The sequence below is a fragment of the Mus caroli genome, chromosome 12 (genome assembly GCF_900094665.2).
Source record: "Mus caroli chromosome 12, CAROLI_EIJ_v1.1, whole genome shotgun sequence".
NCBI classification, from domain to species: Eukaryota; Metazoa; Chordata; class Mammalia; order Rodentia; family Muridae; genus Mus; species Mus caroli.
In genome coordinates, this window is record NC_034581.1 from 102,718,961 (window position 1) to 102,742,076 (window position 23,116).

The window sequence follows — 23,116 nt, forward strand, 5'->3', positions numbered from 1 at the left end:
GATAGATCAGGACACCTAGCGTCCTCCCCTGCCTGAGCGCACGCGTACGAACACACACACACACACACANACAGCCTCCCTTCAGGAATCTGAGAGTTTACAGTAGACACCAGTAAGCATCAGTGTCCCAGAGACTGGTGTGTGTATACACACACATACACACTCTCTCTCTCTCTCTCTCTCTCTCTCTCTCTCTCTCTCTCTCTCTCTCTCTCTCTCTCTGCCCCCACTCTCTCCCCACTCTCTCTGACTGGCCCTGCAGCAGGCTAGAGGCCTTGAAGGTCAGAGCTTAGCTAGGCCTGGCTCTGCTGTCCTTTGGTCTTGAGTTTGTCCCTCTCTCCTCACACAGGTGACTTTCAGTAAACACACAGAGGAAGAAACCAGCATAGCCACAGCTGGAACATGGTCTGCCACCCACTACTGCCACACAGCTCTTTAGCAGGGTCAGAGGGGAAACTGAGGCTCGGGCAAAACTGAGCAGCACATCCCCAAACTATACCTACGCTTCCTCCTGTGCCAGGCTAGGCAGATTCAACAGGATCGCTGCACCATGTTGTCGATATCAGCACGAGGAAGGTGACAGCCACTCCACCACTCCACATGTCAGGCCACCAAGGAGAGGGAAGAACTTCAGCCAAGGAGTGAGGTCTTAGGATGCACACTTGGGAGCGTAAGGGGACTACCGACCTCCAGGAGACACCCCTGGGCTTTGGAGGGGCCATTCCATCAGAGCCCCGTACCTCAGTTTCTTCATCTGCAGTAAGAGTTTCCTAAACAGTGGAGAAAGGCTGTGGGCTCTAAGCATGGACCTTTCGGAATACACCGCTGGGGCACACAGCCAGAAAGCACTCCTACCACAAGCTCAGTGGGACTGTGGGTGGATGCAAAAGCTCCTGTGAGGAGTCACACGGAGGTCCAGACACACCTCCCAGCCTATTAGTAATCGTTCACCCTAGGAAACATTTAGGGAAGCTGGGGCTGTTGTTGGAAGGAGGTGGGAGGGTGTGTCAGGTAACATCCATCTTGAAGGAAATAAAGGTGTCTTCTTCCCCAACGACAAGAGCTAAACTCCCAGCCGTGCCAGTGGCCCGCAGTGCCAACAGCCCTGCAGTCACAAGCATTTGTCAAAAGGTCAATAGCAAGAAATAGTAGCGATGGGAAGGAATGATTCCAGTCACTGCAGGGGACAGTGAGGCACATATGTGTGCACCACGGGGCTCACAGCCACACATTGTAACCAGGCTAGGTTAAGGCACCCTGGTGTGAAGAGACTTCATATGTACTCACACGGCGACAGAGGCAGGCAGAGCTACAGGTATGTGTGGCTCCAGGGACTTCTGTGCACACACACACAGAAACCAAGGTGGGTGGCAGGTGTAAACTGCCGTGGCTGTCAAGACGTTAACACACACAGGCCATTACAGGCACAGCTGTGCTATGTAGCTGTCAGAACTGCACACATGGGGACACACACAACCTGACTCTCCTTTACTGTCCCACATCTCACCAAAAATCAAGCCCCACAGCCTCCTGGCCATCCAGAGCTTCATTTCTGTCTTTGTCTCAGTCTAAGTCAAGAGAAGCCCCAGGTCCCTAGCCCAAAGGACCTACTGAGGCAATGTGTATACTCACCATGTTGGTCCTGACCCCACAGTTAGGAGAAACTGGGATGAGGACGGGACAAAGGGAATCCTGAGCCCAGGCTCATCACTAAGCCTAGTGCACCCACCCAAGTTCCAGGGCAATCCCACGCCTCTCTCCTCCACAGAGCCCAGCCTCGGCCCACCTGGGTGAGTAACCCAGGCAGAAAGGGACCCTGGGTAGAAAGAGAAGATTGGGTTTGAACACTGCTCCAGGCATGGGGTGGCCCAGCCAGGTGTCTAGCATGCTTGTGGGTCTTTGTGGGTCAGAACAAGTCTGGAGACTCGCTCCCACAGCTGAGTCCAGAGTGGCTAGAGAGAGAACCCACATACCTGTTCCTGCCTGCCCCACAGCTTGTTCTCTTACAAAGGAGGAAACTGAGGCACTACACACACCAGGTAGGCTACTGGCCTGAGGTGGTCTGAGGCCACCATGGTCCATCTGACTGACTCGTCCCTCCACACAAGAAGGTTCAGAAAGGGAAGAGCATAGAGTGACCCTAGCCTTGGACTCACCCTCGCTGTGGGCCCCTATGCCATCTCTCTCTCTCTCTCTCTCTGTCTCTCTCTCTCTCTGTCTCTCTCTCTCTCTCTCACATACACACACACACACACACATACACACACACAAACAGACACTTAGGCAGGGTTTGGGCTGGTCCCTTAATCTCAGTTGCATATTCCTGCTAAAGAGCAGAGAACTTCCAGAAGTCAGTCAGCAGACTGGCCACAGCCCTGGAACAGGAAGCAGCCAACCCGGCCCCACCGACCCTGGAGAAAGGAGAGCAGGTCATCTTGAATTCCGCACCCTCAGCCACTCTCGGGGTCACCCCTGAGGACAGGGGTGACAGACCAATTATAGGCTACATTGCCACCCTGGGAGTTCAAGACAGAGCTTATGAGAGCACAGCACAGCCAGGCCTCATGGTCTACACCCTTAATCCCAGCACAAGAGGCTTCGGGCCCCGGGAGGGTCAGGTGCAGAGTGGACCTGTTTTAGGAAGAGCACTCTGGAAGGGCAAAAATGAGGATTGCAGTTAGCCAGGGTAGGTGTGCGAGCGTGGAGCCCCCTGGAAGAGGAATGCAGTCACACCCAGTGCCTCAAGTTCACAGACAACCAAACTGACATGAGTTCACCTGGCTGAAGGGCAAAGCAGGGCAGTGGGGCCCAGACAATGTGCAGCCCAGGGGCAGAGAGCCACCGCCATCGCCGGCAATGCCCTTGACGGCAGCACCTTCCCCCACGGAGGCAGCTCCTGAATATAAACGCTGAATGAAGCTCCCGTGCCTGAAAGGGAAGACTGGGGGAAGGACGGAGTAGAGTCTTGGATCTGGGTCAAGCGTGCTCCCTTCATCCCCTCCCCCACACGGCTCATGGCCAAGCCCTGAGAAGCAGAAATCGGTGGCCTGGGCATGGGTCTGACTGTCCTAGCTAGGCACCCACTGACCCCAGCCTAGGCAGCCCAAACAATGGTGCCTTTTGTTCCCAAGTTCCCCCATTGTCTCCGATTCTCTCACCCGGTGCACCAGGGCCAAAGGAGGATTTCCAGGGGGATTTCTCAATGGGCTCACAGAGAAACATCCTCTGGCTAGGACCTGCTGCTCACCGAGAGGTCACGGGGGAGGGACAGGGGGAGGGCAGGGCAACCAGGACCCTCTGGAAATGGCCCAAGATAGGAGTAGCCATTTTTACACACAGCAATCTTTGACCTGCATGACAAAACTGGTTAAGACAAGAGGGGCTCAGAGGCCGAGGTGTGGATACGGGGTAAAGGGTGCATGGACTCAGAAGGCCCTGGGTCCCAACCATGACACCAAAACCTCACCAAAAAGCTTGTTCGGTCCTCACCTGGCCTTCTTCAACGCTGTCAACCAATGAAGGCTCATGGCTTACAGCCCATAGCTACACTGGAAACCCCTGCCAGCTTCTCCCAGCAGCCCAAAGACACTTGAGGGCACCCAGCTTCTCCAGAGAGAAACTGAGGCTCACAGAAGAAGTGGACCTAGATTCAGATTATAAGGCCAGCACACGTGTGCATGCACACACACAGATGGCCAGCCCCTCTACCAAAGAGCACACACTGCCCACCTGGGTCAGACTGCTTCAGACACAGACCCTGTGTTCAGCCCAGGTAGCTCAGCTCAGGCAAGCATAGCCTTGTGGCTAGGAGACTCCTGGGGAAGCTGGGGAGCCACAAGGCTGTGACCATAGGTGAAAGCAGTCACCAGGCCTGCCTGCAGCCCACTTTGTCAGGTTGGGTAGCTGGGACTTAAGAAGCCCAGGTGTCTATCACTGCATCGTAGCTGTGGCAGGCCTCAGGGACCCCCTTCTGATCACCCGAGGTACCCAGGATGTGGCCCAACCACGTGATAGGACAAGAAGATGGTCACTTAGGCATCATCCTAGCCTAGTGCACCACACTTTTAATCCCAGCACTCAGGAGACCAAAACCAAAACCAAAAAACCAGTCATCCTGACATGCCCGTGTGAAAAGAAACGGAGGGTGAGAAACAGTAGCCAGCCCATTTAGCAAAACCTGGACCTTTAAATGTGTGTCTTGGATACGCTCCAACAGAATAAAGGGCATGGAGTGGAAACTAAGGAAATTTGACCTGAGCAGGGGCTCCAGCTGATGCTGACTGGTCAACGCTGGCTTGTCCCCTGGAACAAACGCACCCCTCTGCTGTGAAAGCTGATGACGTAGGCGAGGAGGAGAGTGGCTGGGACACGGGGCTGCACCACTGCCCTCGCTGCTTATCTACAGGTCTAAAAACCACCCTGGAGAATAAAGCTCATTTTAAAAATCCATATACTGAGGGCTGGAGAGACAGCTCGGTGGCTCAGAGTGCTTGCTACACATGCATGAGGGCGTGAGTTCAAATCTTCTCTAGTCATATAATCTGGGTGTGCATGAGCCCACCTATAACCCTATAATCAGGAGAGGGTCGGAGGATGGCTGTGGCTTGCTGACCACCTGCCTCTCTCCAGGCTCTGGGAAACCCTATTTCAAGGGAATAAGGTAGAAAATGATAGATCAGGACACCTAGCGTCCTCCCCTGCCTGAGCGCACGCGTACGAACACACACACACACACACACACATACAGCGTGCGCGAGTACACACAAAAGTTAAACTAATTCAAATAAAATACACATAATGAATCTATTACATGTGATAAAATCTCATACAACCTGGAGGGCGGGAGGCTCTATGGTTAGGTTCTCTGCATTGTGCTAGGGTCCCAAATGCTGGTTTTGGTAATACCCGATACTTACACCAGATGTTGCCAACGGTTAGATGGAGGGGGATCACATGGAGGCACCTCCAAGGTGGGAAGGATTATCAACAATTTCTAACTTCCAGTTATGAATGCTTTCACATCTTCCAGGGTTTTCTACTGTGAGCCATGGGCTAGGGAGGGGCAGGTGGCAGGTGACATCGCGGGTGATAAATCACAGGTGTGAGGGATAGGGGAGAGCCTGTGCCTGACAGGACCAAGTGAGACAGCAGCTGACAGATCCACCCCACCTGGGAGGTTTGTCCAGCACAAGGCCTTGAGCATCTGCCCAGCCTGTGTGCGCCACTTCACATGGAGCCCAGACAAACGTGGAGGCAGGACACCTGCCCCTCCACAATCCGCACTGTGGCCTGCAACACTCCGGCAGAGGTTCTGATAACCTGACAGCTCCTCCTGGATGAGCAAGGCATGGGCTCATACTTGTGGAGGGTTCGGGGGCTGCCCTTCATAGGCGCAAACAAAGGGGCATATGACGCACTAGGAGAAAATGACCGCATGGGCTTTGGAGTCAAGAAACGGAGTTTTCGGGCTGGTGAGATGGCTCAGTGGGTAAGAGCACCCGACTGCTCTTCCGAAGGTCCAGAGTTCAAATCCCAGCAACCACATGGTGGCTCATAACCATCCGTAACAAGATCTGGCGCCCTCTTCTGGAGTGTCTGAAGACAGCTACAGTGTACTTACAAATAATAAATAAATAAATCTTAAAAAACAAAAATCCTCATGCATTTAAGCCGGGCGTGGTGGCACACGCCTTTAGTCCCAGCACTTGGGAGGCAGAGGCAGGCGGATTTCTGAGTTCGAGGCCAGCCTGGTCTACAAAGTGAGTGCCAGGACAGCCAGGGCTACACAGAGAAACCCTGTCTCGAAAAAAAAAAAAAAAAAAAAAAAAAAAAAAAAAAAAAAAAGAAACGGAGTTTTCTACTAGTGTGTCTGACCTGCCAAGTCTACATGAGTGCCCACTGTTCACCAGGAAGGTGAGGACTACCCTCCAAAAAGAATGGCCACCTTATGCCTCCAATTCAACAACAGCAGGTCCTCCTGGGTACGTGGAGATCCAGGCTGCCTGAGCATCACAGGGTCAACACAGCCACACCGCAGGGGCAGAGGACATCAGGGTGCTGGTGCGGAAAACAGGGATCCCTCTAGCATTCTGCAGTAGAGCGAGCGCTACCATTTAGGAATAAGCTAAGTCGCATGTGGAGAGGGTGCTCACTGGGGTACAGAGACTGGGAGAGTGGGGCTAAGTAGAGGACCCGGATGTTCAAGGTCAGACCCCCAACACTGCTGCTGTCAAACTACACAACTTCTCTTTGCCTCACGGTCCCCTATGGGTAAAGGGGAATCACAAAGTTTCTCAGCTTTGAAAAGGCCGAGGTCACTGTGCCCACGTCTTGTTCATGGTCCTTCTCATCCCAGTGACAGAACAGGTACAGAGGCAGAAACTGAGTCACTTGTCTCCGTGTGGTTTGTCCGGGGCCACGAGGGTGAACCCACAAGCAGAGAGAGCTTAGGTGCAAGGGCCCTTCCAAACTTAGGTGACAAACAGAGTGTCAGCCAAGTCACCCCTCACCTGGGACCTGCCCAGCAAACCAAGCTAGTACTCCACCAAGCACAGCAGGAAGGCAAGAAGTGGTCTGGGTCACTGCCTGAGGAGACGCTCAGACACAGGGCTTGTTTGGGACTGGACTGGGGGCAGCATTTGGACAGAACACCGTCTCCAGCTTGCTCTCCCCCACCTTGAGTGATACCCTCACCATGTGACTCTGAAGCCCAGGTGAATGACAGACCGGTCTGCAGGTAACTTCAGGGGACCCCCTACAAACGAACCTCAAGAAGGGGGGGGGTGCCTTGTGACAGTCTTGTGGTGAGTAGGCACAGCCTACTTGAATAGACCATGTCCCTAACTCCTCCCGGCCTCCGACAGAGAACTGTGCCCTACTCTTCCCACCCTGGAGACAGCCCTCCATCTGTCTCCGACACACATCCAAGTAGGATGCAGCTTGGGGACCAGAGAACCAGACCACAGCAAGTGCCCGAGGCACATGGGTCCCATCTGCCATCGCTGGCCTTCACAGCAGGTTGTGTGGCCACTGGAGCAGGTTTGACCCAGAATTTTGAAGGTCAGGGTACTGAACCAGTGAAGCCCGCTCTCGAAGTGGGGACACTGAGGCACAGAGTATGGAGACTCTGGAGGAAACGCCACACCTGGGAACTTGCCACAGCATACAGGAGGAGCATGAGCGTGAGGGGAAACCCATGGTTCCTCTGGTAAACATTTGCCAGCCGGAGGCAGACGACAGCCCCTCTTCCCAGAGCCCATAACCGACAATGACATGAGTACTTGGGTTTGGGAAGAAGGCCCTCTTACACGCCATCTCTGCCGGCTGTGCCAGGGAGGCTGCAATGAGAGCAGCAGCCAGCGCTGAGGAGGGCAGGGCTGCCACCAGCTGCTCCCTCCGCCACCCCTGCTGCCGCCATCAAGACCCTGCAACTAAGGGAAGCTGTATGAGTAGCAAGGCCCCAAGTCAAACCAGGGGTGCTGCCTGTTCCTATGGACAGGGTAAGGTGGGGTGATGCCAACTGGAGAGAATGGGGCAGAGTGAAAGCTGATATCTACTCCCCCTACCCTACAACTACTCCGCCAGTCCTGCTACGGGCTGTGTGACTCCCAGGATTCTCTAAACAGACGCAGAGAAGCAAAGGGCACTGGGATGTCTCACCTCCCACAGCCCTGCCTCAGGACAGCCCAGGGTTCCAAGAGGGGCTCCCCGGGTGACACCCTCCTTGCCCAGGTCCCGTCGGCCTCTTCCTCGAAGGCCCAAGCCCCTCATCCTGTGTAAGTCAGGGGGCAGCATCTACAGCCTGCTCTACACCCATGGCTGACTGACAGGACAAAGCTCCCTCCGGCACCTCGGATGGAGCTCTTGCTTGTAAATTCCCTTACTAGTTTTGTTTTTTTTTTAAAGGAAAAAAAAAAAAGATCAAGAAACTGCAAACAAGTAGCCCACGGCCCAGATCCTCAGCTGGCACCTAAGTCAAGAGTCCACTTCAAGCCAGGAGAGCTGATGCAGGCCTGTAATCCCAGCATTGGGGAGGTAACTCTCTGTGAGTTCGAGGCCAGCCTGGTCTACAGAGTGAGTCCCAGGACAGCCAGGGCTACATAGTGAGACCCTATCTGGAAAAAGAAGAAACAAACCAAGAGTCCACTTCAGAGGACAGAGAGACTGCTCGGCAGTTAAGAGTCCACTTCAGAGGACAGAGAGACTGCTCGGCAGTTAAGACAGAGACTGCTTTCCCAAACAAAAGACCTGAGTTAAGTTCCCAGCACCCACATCAAGCTGTCAGGAGGCTCACAACTCCCTGTAACTCCAGGACCTCTTCTACAAGAACACATAGATAAAAGAATCCACTCCATGGTGACAAAGCTGAGGCAGGGACAGGGAGAGCTCCCTCTACGCTCAACATGGCCACACTGCCTCACACCCACCAGCCCCTGGTGCCTTTGAGGTTCCCCAGAAAAAGACTTGAAGACAACAGACTCCAGAGACCCGGACAGACACCTCTGTGCAGCCGCACTTCTCAGAACAAGGTCAGAGGCAAATGGAGGCCCCCAGAGTCTGTTGCAGTTTCTCCAGAAAGTCGGAGGGTCCGCTTCCAGCCCTCCCACAGGCTCATCCCAATACGCAAAAGTAGGACAGCCAGCAACAGCGTAGCAGGCAGGCAACGACTCCAGCCTGGAGTCCCGTCCCCCCCCCCCCCCCACGGCAGTATCAGAGATGGCTACTTGAATAACACCGAGTCAGCCGACCCAGCCCCCTGCTAGCCTCCCAACTGCCTCTGCCCGCTGGGCCACACACCCTCACCACCTTCCCAAAGCAAGGCCTGCCGCTTGCACTCTACCGGATGCCAATCAGCAGCCCCTGAAGGGCAAACGGGTGCCTGTGCTGAATACAGAGCGGGTGGGGAGGGGAGGGCAGGGCAGGACAAGACAGCCTGCCTCCTGCATGTGGAGACCCAAAATGCATGTGGCCCTGGGGATAGTCACCTCACTTATCTGTGGCTTTACTTTCTCTAGTTGTGGTTGTCCACAGTTGACCAGAGCCCAAGAGAGTTCTACAAGCACTTGGTTGTGAGTGGCATGACATCTCACCCCTCCACCTCCTGGGATGGGAATCCCACCTAGGAACCAAACTGCACACAGATGGCACCCGCCCATCTCCCCATCTTCCCTCGTCAGTATATATATATAAACACAGATGGTTCAGTACTGGCTGAGGCTTTAGGCATCACTCGAGGTCCTGTTCGCCCCAGAGGGAAGTGGTGCAATAACTCGGGCATCTGGAGTCAAAGGTGAAGGCGCCTATGGGACTCACAAATGACTTTCTCTTTGCCCCTAAGGCTAGCCCTGCCATTCCTCAGAGGGCCGGTACACAGGAGCAAGGTCAGCATTCAGAGGAAGGGCCAATAAAATGGTTCAGCAGGCAAAGAGACTGGCCTTGAAAACCCGGCCACCTGAGTTCAATCCTCAAATCCCATGGTGGCAGAAGAAAAGTAATCCCGCAGAGTTGTCCTCACCCTCCACGGGTGTGCTCCCCACTGCGCGCGCACACGCACACGCGCACACGCGCACACGCGCACACGCACACGCGCACACACGCACACGCGCACACGCACACGCGCACACGCACACACGCACACGCACACACTCCCCGACTCCCCACCCCTGCACACACAATGGTGTGCACAAAGATAAAGTTTTCTTAAAAAGAAGTGAGTGTCTTCTATCTCTAGTCTCCTTTTTCTCTCCATAACTGTTGGGGGAGTTGACAGGCGATACCAGTAGGGAGGGGGAGCAGGGGAAGTCATCTCCTCCATGGGTGTGGGTGTGGTGCGGCAGCAAAGGGTCCTATGGCTGCTACTTCTAGGTCGGACCAGGGCCCCAACAGGCTAAGCACTTGGAAAGTGATAGCTGGAGACCAGAGACTCAGCCACAGCTACTGTAAATCCTTAAGGCCCAAAGCAAGAATGAAGGAAAATAAGATACTACTGCATTGTCTAGACGGGGAAAATGGCTAATCTGGGAGCAGCCACCTATGTGAGGCTGAAAACCAGGAAAGGTTTGGAGTTCTGGATCTACCCTATCCCGAACTCAAGGGTCTCTGGGCACCTGAGACCTATGCGACCTCCCAGCCCACAGATAAGTAACTGAGGCTGGAGAAACTGGGGAGAGGCTAAGCGAAAATAAACCTGTCAGGAGAAAGAAACCTGTGGGGAAGCTGGGGTGTCCATGAAAACAGCCACACACACACACACATACACACATACATACACATGCACACACACACATTCACACACATACATACACACATACACACACACATATACACATACACACATATACACACAGACATGCACACACATACTTACACTTATATATATACACACACATACTTACACACACATACACACATGCATACATGCACACACACACATACTTACACTTATATACATGCACACATATACATACACACACTTACATACTTACACACACACTTACATGCATGCACACACACACTTACATACTTATGCACATATACATACACACATACACACCACCACCAGCAGCCCTTAAGAGGCACACCATATCCCCAGGGAGAGGTGGTGAGGCGCACAGAGAGCTTGTCAGTCAACAGGCGTACACACCAGGCCTGCTGGGATACCCAGGATGCTCTGCCATGCCAGCTCACGATACCTGGATGCCTCACTCACGGCACCCCTCCACTTCCCATCCTTGTGTTGGGGGCGGGGGGGGCCTTCCTGATTCCGATGAGTCCTGTTTTTTTAAAGAGCCTTGGGCTCACTAACCCAACAACTGGTGTTCTTCCTCAGCTCTGAGCCACAGGCAGCCGAAGAAAGCTGCTGGCTGTGTCCCTGAGACAAGGGACTTGGGGTACAGGGGAGATGGGGGGTCCCCGAGGTTGCCCTAGCAGACCTAGACAAGGATGACAAGCAGCAGCAGGGTAACCTGGATAACCCAAACATTACAGATGTTTCCAGAATCCCTGACTACCAGGAGTGACTACCAGGAGTCCACAGAGCCCGGCAGGCAGCAGGAGGCCAGCCTTCATGGTTCCCCCACTGGCCTCTGCCTCAGCACTCGCTCACTGAGAGAACAAGCATCTTCGTTACACGGAGTCCTACAGCACTTAGCTTCACTCACCCTGCAGCTGGTCACAGTGCCCACAACCAGGCTAGCACCCGTGGGACAAGCTCCTAACTTAATGGGAAGGGGTCAGGGGGTCTGCAGATCATAGAGCTTTGGAGACCACCTCCCACAGCGGGGGTCGCCAGTAAATGGGTCAGGGCCTCATGACCACGCTCCTGGAGGGGCTCCCAAAGACTGTCCTGGGAGAAGTTCCCACACTTCAGAGCCTGCAGGGCTGGGCTGGCTGTTCTCAAGAAACTCTGCAGAGGGGGCTAGCTGAGCGGGGCATGCCCTCGAGGAGAAGACAAGGAGAACCAAGAAGCTAACGAGTCCTGGGGGCAACAATGAGGCCTCCAGGGCCACTGACACCAACAATCCCATGCCCCTGCTCCCAGCAGATCCCCCTCCCCACCACTTCAACTGTGCTGTTGTCTATACAAAGTAAGACCAAGGCTCCCAGGGACCTCCCGTGGGGTCAGGGAAGCACCAGGGTCCCACTCAGTCCTACAGTCTGTAGGATGCTATGTCACTGAGATTAGTTCAATGTCACCCTGACACACACCACACACACACAGAACATGCTCAGCACAGTAAGGCTCCAGTGATACGTGGGGGTGGGGAGGGGAGGAGAGGGAGCGAGCCTCAGGTGTGGTGTCTAATGGATTTATCACCAGAGACAGCTAGCGAAATGGCCCACAGCTGGACCCTGGCAGCTCACCTAACCCCACGAGAGGGTATGCCCACTTGCCAGTCACAGCCTTGGGCACCAGGAGCAATTAATAGCAGTAAGAGTCAGTAAACAATGGTGTCCAGTGTCCAGGGCAGGTCTTCCTCCTCCTCCCCTAAGAGGGGACACAGGGCAGGAAGTGTGCCGCTGGCTTGTGTCCCTACCCCGCTACCCCTTCAGTTCGCAAACCGTTTTCTTTCCTTTCTGATTCCGCACACTTTTTTGGCCTCCTTTGAAAAATAAAAAATAAAAGCTGCCAGCTGGGATCCAACTGGCTGAGATCTGGATAGCACCCTAGGAGCCAGGGGGGCCCTCTCTGTGCTTTAGTTTCCTGCAGACACATGGTCCCTAGCCATGTCCCATGCATGAGCAAGCCTGGGACCCACCATGACCCTGGCTCAGTAGTCAAAGGCTTCCCACAGACACGGAACAAATGAGGGCCACATGCCACACATCCTGTGCCTGTCTGCCTCAAGGACCAACCCAAGCCTCTGTGAAAAGGGTGCAGGCGCAGGGAAGGAGCACCACGGAAGGGTCTGAGGTGCACCTCAAGAGTGAGCAGGCTCGAGGCCAAAGCTCCAGGACCCAGGGGTCGGGAGTGATGTCCCAACTTGTGTGGGCAAGTTGGAGTCGCAGAACCCAGGAAGAGCTGTCCACAAGGCACTGCCCTGCAGAGCTGTCCACAGACTATCCCTTATCTCCAGGTAAACAAGCCTCTGTACTCAGAGCACTGCCCCTCCCATCCCACCCCCACCCCACCCCCAACCTGCAATCACACTAGACTGAAGCACCTGGGACAATGGACAGCTCAGGGTCACAACTGAGAGACCTTGAGAAGGAGCCGGCCAAGATTCAGGCAGATAGTATGGGGACACGGGTCAGAGGCAGGGGGCCCGAATCCACAGGATACAGGTAGCCAGCAATCCCAGGATGGACAACCAAAGCAGAAACTCAGGCTGGAGAGGGAGAGAGAAAGAGAGCTGACATTGCTGTCAAGAGGCAGGGGGGAGGGGGAGCTGGAACACTCTGGTTCCAGAGGATAACTGTCAAGGGGCATCAAATGCTACAGGATAGAGACTTCTAACCAGGGCCACCTTTCCCAGGGTCTGCTGCAAGGAGCAGAAGCTACAGTCCATCGCAAAGGGAGTTTCCCCCCACCCTCCACCCCTCACCTTCCACAGAGGAGGGCAGGGTAGCAGAAGGAAGGCTTTTGTTTTATTGCTCTGGACAAGGAAACACTAGCCTGTTTGCAAGGAAGGATCTGGGGAGAGACCCAAGAGGAACAAAAAAGAAAGGCGACAGGGTGGGAGGGGGGTGTCCCTGCAGGAGGAGCTGACCTAAAGGGCAGAGGAAGGGAGGCTTGCCATGCCAGCTAGGACAGAAGGAGCTAAAAAAAGGGAGACCCTCCTCATTTTGGACCGTGCAGAAAGGTGGAGTATGCACATTGCCAAGAATATGGGAAACAGAAAGGGAAGGCACAGGGGGAGCGTCCCATTGTCCTGCCAGCGACCGAGAGTCATTAAACAGCCAAGCGGCTGGGAAACAGAGTCTTGGCCCAGCCAGTGTGGCCGGAACCTGCCACAAAGGGCCACTCCCAGAGCGGGCTCATTAGGGAGGCCAGCCGGTGCCGCACATGGTGACAGGCGGGTGCATTCAGGGCCTGCACACAATCAAGTCCTTGTGACGGGGTAGGGGAGCGGGGTGCTCTCCGGAGCCTCTGATTCCTAGACAAGAGCAAGTCTCCTTCTTGCCTTACACCGTGGAAGCTGACGGGAAGACAGATTTGGGGAGACAAAGAGATGCATCCCCTGACAGTGGATGTTCTATTTCTGGAAATGGGTCGACTCTACTCAATAGCTGCCATCTCCATGCCACCGGCCCTGCCTACATCTGTCCCCTTGAATATAGCCTAACAGCCATTACCACTCCCTTCGGGGCAGGCTTGTCCTGAGCGTTCGGGGTGTGGATGCATCTGTGCTCAGCTGTAACTTAGAGATGCAGGGGAGGAGGGTACGAGCTGACCTATGTACAGTGTGACAAACGGGCCTAGCTTTCTGCAGCTGCTTGCAAGCCCTCAACTGGGCACATTAGAGCTGTGTCCTTCAGTACCCACAAACCACAGCTCAGCGGGAGGCCAACACAAACCAACTTGCCTCCCTCCACCTTAAACTGTCCTCTGCCTCCTTGGCCCACAACCCCATCCCCCAGCCTAGGAGGATGGGCCATCATCCACCACAGGCTGACCAATGGACAAAGCCCAGCTCAGTGGCCCCTACGGGGCCCACAGGTTTCTTCCTAAAGACTCTTGGCTCTCACTGCCCACAGGAACCGGAAGGCCGGAGCAACAACCGGAAGCTCTGAGTCTGGACCCAAACAAAGATGTTTGTTTTGTTTGTTTGCTTGCTTGCTTGCAACCCAGTTATATTGTGGTGGCAAATGCCTTTAATCCTCACAGAGGAAGAGATCTTTGTATATTCAAAGTAACTTGGTCTGCATAGTGAGTTCCAAGCCAGTCAGAGTTTTACATTGTGAGACCATGTCTCAATCAAATCAATCAGTCAATCAATCAATCAGGCAGGTGAGGAACCACATAGGCAAAAGGTGCAGCAGTAGCTATGACCTAGGAGAAGGTAAGCTTGTATCCACCACCACCGCCACCACCGCCGCCACCACCGCCACCGCCGCCACCGCCACCGCCACCACCACCACCACCACCACCACCACCACCACCACCACCGCCACCACCACCACAGCAGGCTTCATTTTTTTTGGAAGTAGATAAAGACCATTTACTGCCAAGAATAGGAAATGAAGAAAAGAGAGGGAGGTGGCCAAAGTGGCCTGGCTCTAACCAGTTTAAACTATGAGAGACCACGCCCCACCCTTTCCACCCAGCCCCTCATCCCTGGCTCTGGGGTTACATCGACTGGGGTAGCCCAGAAGACCAGGCTATGCCCGGTGACTGGAGGGTTGGGGCCTCGAGACCAGGAGCAGACATCTTCAGCCCCAGCAAACAAGCGTGCACCAAAATGGAACTTGAATCTCTCCCTGAACTAGAGCACCATCATCAGATAGCTGAGACCAGTAACTCCATCAGGCTCTCAGGAGGAGTGGCGGCCCAGCCGGAGGCCCAGCCTCCACCACGCTAATCAGATCACCATCTCGCGGCACTGGCCTGTGTAGCCCCAGCAGCCTGGGTCCTGTCTCACACCGAGGACCTAGGGCCCAGAAGTTGTAAGGGGCGAGGAATACACCACTCCTTTGCAAAGCACATGCACTAATTTGGAGCCATCCAAAAGACAATTTAGGAGCCTGCACCCTACCCCTCACCCAAGGTGCCAAGGCTAGGAATCAAGAGGACCAAGACCCCAAACGGACAGACAAGAGTGACAGACCCAAGGGTGGGTCCCCTTCCCTCCCAGCTTCCCCCGTAAGAGCCAGAGGATTCCACACAGCTTGCTCAGGGTTTCCGGCACTTCCTGGCCAGGCATTTCCTCCACTCCAAGAGGCCAGAGCTCTGAGGGCCACCTACTCTAAGCACGGACTGACAGAGGAAGGGACGAAGGGAGAGACAGGACCCTACCCTGCAGCAAGGTACAGAGGGACTCCCAGACCTGCCCCCACACCAGCAGGGAGAAGGGAATGGGCCCAGAAGACGGTAGCGCAAAGCATGACCATGACCAGCCATCTGGGACCCAGGACGAAGGATCAGGAAGTAGGGTTGCAGGCCTCCAGGGCGGGTCCCTGTACCTTAGTGAAATGGGGTCTACACAGAACTTCTAGGAAATCTACTGGTGAACTGACAGGACTTCAGGTCTTCCTGACCTGTTCCACAGAGAGCTGGAGACCAGGGAAGATTCATTAAGACCAGGTACCTACCCTAAGGTGACCCAGCTCCCTGTCTGTCCAGAACCATATGACTACAGGCGAAGAAAGGATGGGACAGAGACCAGGTTGGGATGGCTTCGAGGAAGTGGTGGGGGCTACCCCTGACTTTAGGATCACAGGGACAGAGGCTGGAGAGGTTGGTGGTAGCTCTGTGTTAAGAACACTGGCTGCTCCTGCAGAAGACTCTGGTTTGGTTCCCAGTACCCACAAGGTGGCCCAGAACCATGGGTAACTTCAGTTCCAGGGGATCCCACACCCTCTTCTGACTTGCATATTACACACACATCGTACACATACACACAAGCAGGCAAAAACAATCATACACATAAAGTGATTTTTTTTTTTTTAATTTTAAAGACAGGGTCTCACTATGTGGCCCTGGATGGCCTGAGCCCACAGAGATCCACCTGCATCTGCCTCCAGACTGAGATCAAAAGCTCGCACCACCACACCCATCAAAATCCTTAAAAAAATAAATAAATAAATAAAATGAAATAAAAACCCCATCCCTGTAGGAGAGGATTTTGTTCCTGTTTCCAGGCCTTGTGACTTCCATTGACATCCCCTTGTCCCCAAGAGGAAAATGAGAACTAGCTACCTGCATTTCTGAAACCCTCAGGGCAGCCCCTGCACAGATCAACAGACCTCGATCCCAATGTAAGTTTGGGTGCACTTCCTAACTACTCTGTAATGGGGACAGAGTTCGGGCTGGGTTATAGACAAAACATCTCCTACAAGCGTCTGACCTGATCCTCCTGTAGCCCAGGACCACCCAAACATACAAAGCAGAGGTCCAGGGAGACAGACAGGGGCTGGGAGAAGACAGCCTACAGCAGATGTTCTTCCCTGTGGCCGGTGCTAGAGCTGAGGCCATCCTGGAGGCCCTGAGCCTCTTGTTCCTACCCTCAGCTCTACCTACAGGACACTCACTAGATAGACGCGCCATAACTGCCACTCCCAAGCCAGATGGCATGACTCACCGTTAGGGCACAGGGAACTTCCGAGTGTAGATGCTCATTAAACTTGAGCTAATGTTTCCCTTCCCGCTTTAAGGGACAACTATGAGGTCAACCCCTACTCCCAGCTATCTTCCCACTCCTGACAACCCTTCCCTAGCAGAACCCAAGGATTGGACATCTAAGTCCTACCCACAGCAAAGCCCTTCACCAGTGTCCAGGCAGACAGGTGATCAAACACTTCTCTTAATGGAGGGGTCCTGGCTCTAGAGGCCACAGAATTTATCGGGACCACCTTCCTTTGCAGGCACTGAACTCTGGGTCACCGGAACTTAGGGGCTTCACCTGCACATAGCACCACCCATAGCCCCTCTGCGGATATTGTCCCACGTGCGTCCAGAGCGCACTGACCAAACCCTGGCCTCTCCACACCATGCCCCAGGTCCCACCTCCAGAGCCTACCCATTCTGCTCTCTCTTGACTACAAAGCCATTTTTCTTCTGTTCAACTGGACAAAAAGACAGGGTGGGCACAAAAGCTCCACTCACAAGCATGGGCTAAAGGGGTTCCCTACTCACACCCCAAAGTGACAATTCCCAAGTGGCATTCCCCAACATGAGATCGGTATCCGGATGAAAACAGAAGTCACAGATCCCTTCTTTCAAGGCCCTGTTGTGGAAGCAGGATATTACAAATGAGGAAGCAGGCCTTGGGGGTCAGCCAGGTCACAGACCAGGTCAGACCAGGGAAGACAGAGTTCCCTCGGGCTCTCTTGACCCTGGGGCCGGAGGCGTTGGCAGCAGGCTCTATGGCCTGAAGAGTACTCGGTGTTCCAGACCAGAGAAGGTGCTTGCATTCATAACCTGTCATTCAAAGACACCTTCCCTCCTCCCAGACTTCTGTCATGGTTCCCATTTTACAGGTTCAGCGACTTGCCTGAGACTCTCAAGGAACTGCTGTGAGTGACTGCCACAGGCAGGTGTACACAGAAAACGGGTTTGAGGAGGAGCTAGGTTTCCTTGTAAAAGATGCCAGTCATGGACTAATATGCCACAAAGTTCGTGTTCCAGGAGCTCAGAGGTCTGGCATGGGACAGAATCATGGTGGGAAGACCACTGTGATGGGAAGCCAGCCTGGTATAGAAAGGTGAGACGGTAGAGGAAGGAAGATAAATGGAAAAACACACACACACTCCAAAGAGAGCTGAAGCCCCCTGGGAAGAACTGACTCTTCTACTCAAGCGCCCCTCCCCCCAGAGCTCACACCTAGGACTCGGTCCAGACCCCAGCAGGCCCTGTGGGTACCAAAGCAATATCCAGCACCTCTTCAAGCCTCAGTTTGCCAAGAACACGGCAGCCCTCGACAGCTCTTTGTGGTAAATGGGATATGCTGAGTGGGTCGCCTGCCTGTGGACTTCCAGGGCCCTGAGGACCTAGCACCCAAGTCCGTGGACAATGTCACGGAACCCCTCCGCCAGAGTGAGGCTGGGAGGAAGGGGAGAGCTTGCACAAGCCGCCCATTATCTCCTCTGACCTTTGCTCCAGGCTGGCAGCCAGAGGAAAGGCAGTCTTATTAGTGGAACCCTGAGGCCTCCTGGAAAAGACTTTTTCACTGACAGCTTGCTCCGTCTTTTTTTTAAAAAAAAAAAAAAAAAAAAGCTCAGACCACCCTCTACTTCACCCTTTCAAATCAACAAAAACACCAATGGGAGATCCGATCCTGCTCATGTTGAGTGGCTCAAAATTCTAACCCCAGTGTGAGAAAGATAACTGACATTCACTCACAGGCTTTGCTGGAACTTAAATTAGCCACAGGGGCCACAGGGCACAAGGGTTGGGAGAGAGAAGGACAGGGGATGTGCAGTGGGCTACGAGGATATGGCTGAACATTCTCTTTTCTGCTTCACATACATATGTGTGTGTGTGTTACTCTCGAGGAAGTCCCATTCTGTGTTGAGCAAATGTTCTACCCCTAAGCTACACCCCCAGAGGGAATTTTTTTTGTCTGAAAAAATCACCTCATTTGGGGAAAGAAAAAGGGGCTGAACCTCTGACAATGTAAATTGGCTCCGCCTGTAAAACTGGATTAGAGTGACAGCAAGGACACCCTAGCCATGACTTCAGCCAGCCAGGACCCAGCCTCTCAAAAGTAGCCCCGTGACCATTCAGTGCCTGCCCAATGCCAAGACCTATTTGTATATGCAAATAGGCAAAGCCCACTCAGCCAGGACTGCCTTGAATACAGATGGACACCTCCACCACTGCCACTTGAGGCCTTCTAGAACACCTTATAGGGCTGTGGGCACAGGGCTGTGGGCACAGCAGCACAGAGCCCCCGGAGAGCTGCAGGACCTTGGTCCCCTGGCTCAGCACACATGGAGGGAGCTCAGACCCACAAGACATTTCAAAGGCAAGCACGGTTTGGAAGAGAAGCCAGAATGTGCTGGCAAGCCTTCCATGGTGGACTCCTCCAACGACCGCTGGGACCACTGTGGGCAGGTGTCAATCACACTGACGTCCTGGAATACAGGGTTCCGTGGGCTCCCCTTGACCTTCCACAAGAAGGACTAGGAGGCAAAATTAACCATGTTGCCCAAGATACATGAGGGAGTCAAGATGCCCAGACCCTGTGGATAACTGGGTTATCAATGAGCCACTCTGTGCTCACCGATAAGGAAGGAACACTTCCAGGGTGGGAGGGGATAAGGCCCAGCCGAGAGGAATCAACAACAGGGAGGCAGCCACATTTCCTGAACCAACCGGAAAACAAAAATGGCAACTGCCAGGGTCTCAAGCCATCCTTGGCAGAAACCCCCAATAGCCCTGGTGGAGACCACAACGAGACAAGGCTGGGGTCCTCTCTGTGCCTCCCCATGCATGTATGTAAAGGGCGCATGTGGGCCGGGAGCTAAGGCAAAGTCCAGTGTCCGACTCCACTCTGGGCACCATCTAGACTCTCTCAGCTCAGCCCCCTGCTCTTCAAAGTCAAGGAAGGCTTTGGATCCCAGTATAGGGAAGCCCAGTTTCCCTTGTTTCCTGGAAATATTCTGTGAGCGATCAAGGGAGGATACCTTGCCGCCACCCACTGACTTCAAGAGACAAAACTAAAAAGAACAATCCAGCGTGTGGCTGAAATCTATAGTAGTGCCAATGCTGAGTTCTCAGTCCGTGCCAAGGCAGAGCTTGGCTACTACAAAATCTGCAGCAGTTTTTGGTGCAAGAATGCTCGGAGGGGGTGGGGTCTGTAGGAAACAGGACACTTCTGCCCCTACCTACCCCCAATAGGGGTGGAAAACCTCCAGTCCAGCCAGGTCCTTCTCTGCTGCATTATTCACTACTGCCAACTGAAACTCTGGGCCAGACCCACACCTCCTAGCAAAAAAAAAAAAAAAAAAAAGAAAAGAAAAAAAAATGACTGTCTGCAAAGAGGTGGAGACACTCAGCAAGGCAGTGTCCTGCGGAGACTCACCCTGGCCACTGTTACTGATGACATAGCTGAAAACCAGCAGCCCTGTGTTTCCCTAAGTGCAAAGATTCCCCTCCTTCATGATGCACTTGGGGAAATCAAGACCCTGAAGGCCCTCCCAGAGACCCCCCCCAGAAGGGGAAGCCAAAGAGATGCATGCCAGCTCTGTAAAGAGGGGTGTCCGTTCCCCCAAAGTAAGCTGGAACTTGGCATCTAGAGTGTGAGTGAATAGCTGTGGGGGGGGGGGGAAGCCCTGTGGATGCAATGTTACAAAAAGAAACCTGAGTTGCTGTGGTAGATTGCTAATCAGTAACAAAATATCCCTTTAGCCCCAGTCCTTTCCTGAACTCACAAGCTCTGGAGAGTAAATAAAGGGGAAACCTCTATCTGACCTGCATGAGAACTGCAGCTCCTGTCTCAAAATGCCTGCAGAGGGCTTGGCCAGGAAACCCAAGAAAAAGCTTGGTCCTCAGCAGTCAGTTTGGGGAAGAGAAGTTCTTCTAAGCCATAGTATATGGACGGAGAAAGGCTTTAAGGAGAACAGAAAGGGCGGGCTATTCTTCTCTACCAGGGGAACAATTCAGGCAAAAGCAAGTGCCATCAACACTGAGAGCCAAGCTCCAAAAAACTGTGGGGGAAACGGAGAAGCACAGCAAATGGTAGTCAGGACAGGAGGGAAGCTGCAGGGCCCAGAACGCCACTGAAGGGACAGCCACAGTACCCTAGGTGGGGACACCCTCCCCTAGGGTCAATAGCAACAGGCTGAGGAAGACAGAGCAGGCTTCCAACCCACACTCTGGCCACAGATGACCCCAGCACTTCCTGTAAGACGATCAAGCTTACAGATCTCTTCAGGGGCATTATCTATCTCCACCTCACACCCGGGTGAGGCGGCCATCAGCCTCTCCAACTTACAAGCAAGGAAGAAAGGAAACTGAGGCACACGGGGAGGTCGGAATCCACTCCAAATATATCCTCTGGGGAAAACTGTAGAGACCGAACTGAGAAAGGTGTCCCAACCAGTACTGCGGGACTTATGGGAAGCCAGGAAGACTCTTATCTTAGCTCAGGGTACTCTGGCCCAGCTCCGTCAAGGTCTCAGCACGGGTGATTGTGTGCCAGCCCAGCCCAGGAGGAGATTCAGCTGGGAAGGAAGCAGGGGAGAAAGCCAGCCACAGCACAGTGCAGTCGTGGGTGCTAAGTGAGTTTGAGGGACTCCAACCATAAGGGGAAATTCACTTGCTTTAGCTTAGGGGCCTTTCATAGTCTTCCAAGAAAAACTCCCCTCTGCCCTCAAGTGTTTTCAGGGTGGGATGAGAGACACCCCTCGACAGCCCCAGAGTGCCAGCTGCTAACACAAAAAGCTGCGGAGGAGAAACTTTTTTCTGAGGCATCAGCTAGACAGGGACACTACCACGCCGGATGCTCCATTTGCTATGCCAGCTGCGGAAGGGTCTGAAGGTGCGACCCCCACCCCCACCCCACACCCCGCACCTGTGAGGTCTCCAGGAACTACTACTGCTTCACGACAGCCACCCTTGGGCTTCCGATCCGGGGGAGATGCTTACCGTGCAGGCCGTTAGGGATGCTTCGGTGGTGCGGCGGCGCTGACAGGTCATCCAGGGACCGGCGCGTGGCTCCGGCCTTGCCGTCCGGACCCTTGTGCGGCCCCGGGGGCAGCAGAGCCGCTGGGACGTGGTGGTGGTGGTCCGGGCTGCCGCCGCTGCCCGCACTGGACGTGCTGCTGCCGTCGCCAACGTCGCGGGCCCCCGAGCCCGCTGCGCTCCCCGCCAGGGGCCCGCTCAGGCTGGCCTGGCTGTCGATGGAGCTGCGGGAGCCCGCGCCGCCGCCGCCGCCGCCAGCGCCCCCCGCCGCCGCCAGCGCCGCGCGCTCCTCGTCCAGCAACAGCACCAGCTCTTTCAGCTCCAGGTTCTCGCGCAGCAGGGCCTCCTGGCGTGCCTCGAGCTCCCGTAGCTTCTGCTGCGAGCGGGCCACCTCGTGCCACACGGCGCCGGCCGCGTGGCGTCCGAAGCGCTGCCACTCGCGCGCCAGCTTGCGCCCTTTCTGCCGGTCGTCGTCCAGGAAACAGCAGAGCTCACGCAGCTCCTGATTGTCGTCCTGCAGCCGCTGGTTCACGTCCTTGAGGCCGCGGATCTCCAGCAGGTGCTGCTGCAGCCGCCGGTTCACGTCGCGCATCAGGCCGCCGTGCTCCAGCATGAGGCCCACCTTCTCGCCCTCGGCGCGCCGCAGCCGCCGCGCCAGCTCCTCCTTGCTCCAGCGCAGCAGTTCCTCGTCCGGCACCTGGCTCAGCTCCTCCGACGCCGCCGCTGCAGCCGCCACCGCCGGGGGCTTCGCCATGGCGGGGCCGTCACCGCGGCATCGCCCTCGCCCGCGCCGGGCCGGCGCTCCCCGCGCCGGGGCTTCTCTGGGCCCGGCCACGCGCGCGCGGGGGGCGGCCGGGGACGCGTGCGGCCCGCCCTTCGCCGCCTCGCGCTCCCTCCCGCGGCCCCCTCTGGGGTCACCCGAGAGCCCGCGCGCGCCTCAGGACTGAGGAACCGGGACCGTGGCTGCGTCGGCGGCCGCGGTGCCCGGGCTCTCCGAGCTCGGGCGCAGCAGGCGGAGGCCCGCCCCCGGCCCCGCTCCCGGAGCCCCAGCCGCCCCGCCCACCCCGGGCGGAGAGGGGGCGGGGCGCCGCCGTGGGGCCACGCCTCCGAAAGGGAGGCAGTCAGAGGAGTGGCAGGCCCCCGAGGTCCCCCTACGCGGTGCGCCGGCCCGCCGGGCACCCTGCCAGAGGCGCGCTCGAGCCACGGTCCCGCCCTCCCACAGGTCTGATTGGCCAGGTTCGGGGGTGTGCGGGAGGGGCGGGGCGCGCGCGGGGAGGCTGAAAAGATGGTATCTTCCAACCGCGGGGCCTTGCACCCTCCTCCCCCCCACAC

General features: G+C 55.3%; 1 protein-coding gene across 4 annotated transcripts in view; it reads right to left on the reverse strand.

Moving 5' to 3' along the window:
* The window catches only part of Ccdc85c (coiled-coil domain containing 85C), a 74,662-nt gene extending 51,855 nt beyond the window's left edge, over positions 1 to 22,807 (reverse strand). The window contains exon 1 of one of the 4 annotated variants that reach the window (XM_021179452.2): positions 21,749 to 22,807. In XM_021179452.2, coding sequence (XP_021035111.1) covers positions 21,749 to 22,538 — 790 coding nt within the window. In that variant the 5' untranslated portion in view covers positions 22,539 to 22,807. The remainder of the gene's footprint in view (positions 1 to 21,748) is intronic. The other 3 variants (XM_029484706.1, XM_029484704.1, XM_029484705.1) reach the window with 3 other exon arrangements.
* Between the last annotated feature and the right edge of the window lie 309 nt (positions 22,808 to 23,116).